The sequence below is a fragment of the Podarcis tiliguerta genome (assembly GCF_965153285.1).
Source record: "Podarcis tiliguerta genome assembly, chromosome: 6".
NCBI classification, from domain to species: Eukaryota; Metazoa; Chordata; class Lepidosauria; order Squamata; family Lacertidae; genus Podarcis; species Podarcis tiliguerta.
Genome location: NC_139539.1, coordinates 31,235,306 through 31,238,927, shown reverse-complemented (window position 1 = coordinate 31,238,927; position 3,622 = coordinate 31,235,306). Strand labels below are relative to the sequence as shown.

The 3,622-nt window shown below is 47.9% G+C and overlaps 1 protein-coding gene across 1 annotated transcript; it reads left to right on the top strand.

Annotated features, from left to right (window-relative positions):
- The first annotated feature begins 674 nt into the window (after positions 1-674).
- Positions 675-3,174, top strand: RABIF (RAB interacting factor). Its single transcript, XM_083447219.1, has 2 exons — positions 675-844; positions 2,196-3,174. The coding sequence occupies exons 1-2, from the start codon at positions 692-694 to the stop codon at positions 2,439-2,441; spliced, it is 399 nt and encodes a 132-aa protein (XP_083303345.1). The 5' UTR covers positions 675-691; the 3' UTR covers positions 2,442-3,174.
- Positions 3,175-3,622: the final 448 nt, after the last annotated feature.

The following is a 3,622-nucleotide window of genomic DNA, read 5'->3' as shown; positions in this document are numbered from 1 at the left end:
GTAGTATTCTGAACAGAGAACCCACGGGCACAATGAGTTGTTTGGTAGGCACAATGGCCGCATGTGTGAATGGAGTCACGTTTTATTTTGGGATGACTCCTTTCGGCTACTTACATTTACTTCTCTAATCCCACCCGCCTAAAAAAAACCACACACACACATTACGGCATCTATGCCAGCCTTCAATAATTCCCCAGTTAGCAAACGGGAACAAAGAAGTATCAGCACTAGCAGGGCGTTATTCCCAAAACGAAAGTGGGATGTGCGCGCTACCACCTTTCCTGGCATAACGGGAAGCTGCCTTCCATTCACGCAGACGTGTTCGTGACAACTTGCAAGCAAGTGAACAAGGGCGCAGAGCCATTTGCTCATCTCCCCCCCCCCCCCCGGGTTCGTAGCTGATGAATTCAGCCGGCGTCTACTTTTACTATTTCCGTTCGATATTATATTAGTACTAAAAAAAACCCCGAACTGGTGCAACGGCAGGATTGCAAAAAGAAGAAAAGAGCTTTAGCAATTGAAGAGCGCTGGACTGCGCCGCTCGCTCGGTCTCCTCTCCGCTTTCCCGTTCCAGAGCCGCCGCGTAATTTGCGCGCGCGCCTTGCAGAGCCGGCCGAGGGGAACAAAGCGGGGCGCCTCTCTCGTCCCCGCTGCTGTCGCCCCGCCCTCGCCCTCTTGCGCCTGCGTGGCTATGGCGGCGCCCGGTTCGGAGATGGAGGCGGCGGGCGCGGCGGGGCCGGAGGAGCTGGTGTGCGCGCGGGGCCGGAACCGCAAGGCCGTCCTGTGCCAGCGCTGCAGCTCCCGCGTGCTTCTGCCTGGCACCGCCACCTTCACCCGCCGAGAGGTAGGCAGCGGGAGAAGGGCTTGCTGGGGCGCCCGTCCTCGGCCCGCCTCCGGGTGCCGCGAGACCGGCTTGCCGAGGCCAGGGCGGGGTTTTCGGAGGAGCTTCCCCGGAAATCTCCCGTTCCTCCGGTGGTGCTTTGCTTAATAAGAGCCAGAGGTAGAAATCTCTGCCTAGCCCTCCGTGATTTGGGGCCAGTCATTCTCTCAGACTCAACTAATGCTACATTGCAGGGAGGTTGCGAGTTAAAAATGGGATATGTTGCGGTGGGAGGGAGGGGGGGTTGATATCTGCAATGTTGAGCTTGTTAAAGTCCGGGCTATAAGTGAAAATAATGGCTATGAAAGGAAAGACGTTTAGAAAGACGCTTGGTGACTTGTCTGGCTGCAGAATGGGAAGACTGTGAAGACACCCTGCAGATGCTAAGAGGCATAAAAAGGAAAAGGGACCCCTGACCATTAGGTCCAGTCGTGACCGACTCTGGGGTTGCGGTGCTCATCTCGCTTTACTGGCCGAGTGAGCCGGCGTACAGCTTCCGGGTCACGTGGCCAGCATGACTAAGCCACTTCTGGCGAACCAGAGCAGCGCACGGAAACGCCAGAGCGGTACCTATTTATCTACTTGCACTTTGACGTGTTTTCGAACTGCTAGGTTGGCAGGAGCAGGGACCGAGCAACAGGAGCTCACCTCGTCGCGGGGATTCGAACCGCCGACCTTCCGATCGGCAAGCCCAAGGCTCAGTGGTTTAGACCACAGCGCCCCCCGTGTCCCTGCTAAGAGGCATACTTATTATTAACACATGCTTTACAATTATGGAGATAGATCTTGCCTAAAATGAAGCCCTGAATCCAAAATCTAGGTGGAGAGCCTACTTTGTAGCCAGAGGCGTACCCAGGCTCCCTTGCACCCTTTGCAGTGAGCTGTCTCGCCCCTGTCTTCCCTTGCACCCTTGGCAAGGAGATCTATTGGTGTGGAGAGACACAATTTTTGCACCCACCTGGGCCTGCACCCTTGGCAGGGGCCAACCTGGGCAGCCCCTAGGCACACCCCTGTTTGCTGCTAGTCAGCTTGTGTATGCTAGGGGAGGCTAACCAGTGTTATTGGACTCTGATTCCCATCGGCCCCAGCCAGCGTGGTCAATAGTCAGGGAGTTCTGGTCCAACAATGTCTGGAGGGCCACAAGTTAGCCACTCTTGAGGAATATTCAAAGTAACAGTGAAGAGACAGGGAGTTGTGTGTTTGGGAAACTGTAGAGATCTCTAACTATCCCCTAGTAAGTACCAGCACATCATGTCAGCCATGTTGCTCCTTTCACGATAAAAGCAGCTGACTTGCTTGTTTTGTTGCTCGACAGCTTTTCCTCCCTGCTATGAAGAAGAAGACCGCCCTGGTGGGTAACAGTGACTTGGATGGGGATGTCCTACAGGACCACTGGCTGGTTGATGACATGTTCTCTTTTGAAAATGTTGGCTTCACCAAGGATGTTGGAAATATAAAGTTCCTGATCTGTGCAGACTGTGAAATCGGTCCTATTGGCTGGCACTGCTTGGATGACAAAAAGAGTTTTTATGTGGCCTTGGACCGTGTGTCCCATGAATGATGTGCTGGCTGGTGACCAAAAGATCAATGATCTTCCTGTCGGCTGGTTCAGACTAGCAGACTAATGTCTACTTTGTAATGCCAACATGCAGCCTTGAAAACGGCTCAAGAATGGTGCCCTAACATGTTGCATTGAAAGAAGTGTCTGCTTATATTGCTTGTCAAGTGACTTACGACTCCCTTGAACCCCTTCTTCCCCATTTAATTCTTGCCCTGAGTGCTGTTCTTGTCTAAAATCCTGCAGATTACATTGGTGTAATTTGAAGCAAAGACCTCGCTTTATTTAATTTTTGAGTGAAAGAAAAATATTGAGATACACTGAACCATCTATCCCCTGTAAGATGAGCATATTAATGCAACTGGAAGAATTCTTCTAGCCTCTTTTTTATTTTTATTTTTTTATTTTTTTTGCTTTTGGGCAGTATCATATCCAGATTTATGGTTTTCTGCTGTATTTTGGACCAAAGGGTGCATACTTTTGACTTTAATGTTTACAGACATGACTGCTATATCTCTGTCAATTGACATTTTATAATTGACATTTTATAATTTCTATCTTATAAATGTTATTGAAAGCCAATTCTTGGTTGCGGGACTTTTTAAATGTGGGAAAATAAAATGAAGCTTTTGAGAGTGCAGAAGAAAAGTACAAGAAAAGAATGTCATTGGATGAGCTAACCTTCTAATCCTTTACAAATATTTGTATTTAATTAAATGTAAACCAAGCTTTTCAATTTGTATGTTGTGATCTTTCTATAAAATGTTGCCAGAGATAATGAACCTAATGAATCTTAGCTAATTAAAAACACAGCAAATCTTGACAAAGAAAGAATGCTTCAGTTGGATTTACTTCCACTTCTCCGCATAGTCCTTTTCGATTTTTATCAATTTTCCTTGCCAAAAATGACCCATTAGATTTATAGAAACAGAATTCTGATGTTAAAACAATTATCTGATAAAATATATTAAATGTAAATCTCACTACTTTTGTGGAAATGAGAATTATGTTCAATAACAGTGACGGATAAAAACAAAGTAGCACATGTAGAAACACCCATCATAGGAAGGGTTGAGGGAGTTGAGACTGTTTAACCTGGAGAAGAGGAGACTGAGAGGAGAGATAAATATCTAAAGGGCTGTCACATGGAGGATGGAGCAAGCTTGTTTCCTTCTCCCAAAGCT

Excerpts from the sequence above, each read along its gene's own strand:
- RABIF (XM_083447219.1), top strand. The coding sequence starts at position 692 with ATGGCGGCGCCCGGTTCGGAGATGGAGGCGGCGGGCGCGGCGGGGCCG. Across the intron at positions 845-2,195 it reads CCACCTTCACCCGCCGAGAG|CTTTTCCTCCCTGCTATGAA; the intron begins GTAGGCAGCGGG and ends GTTGCTCGACAG.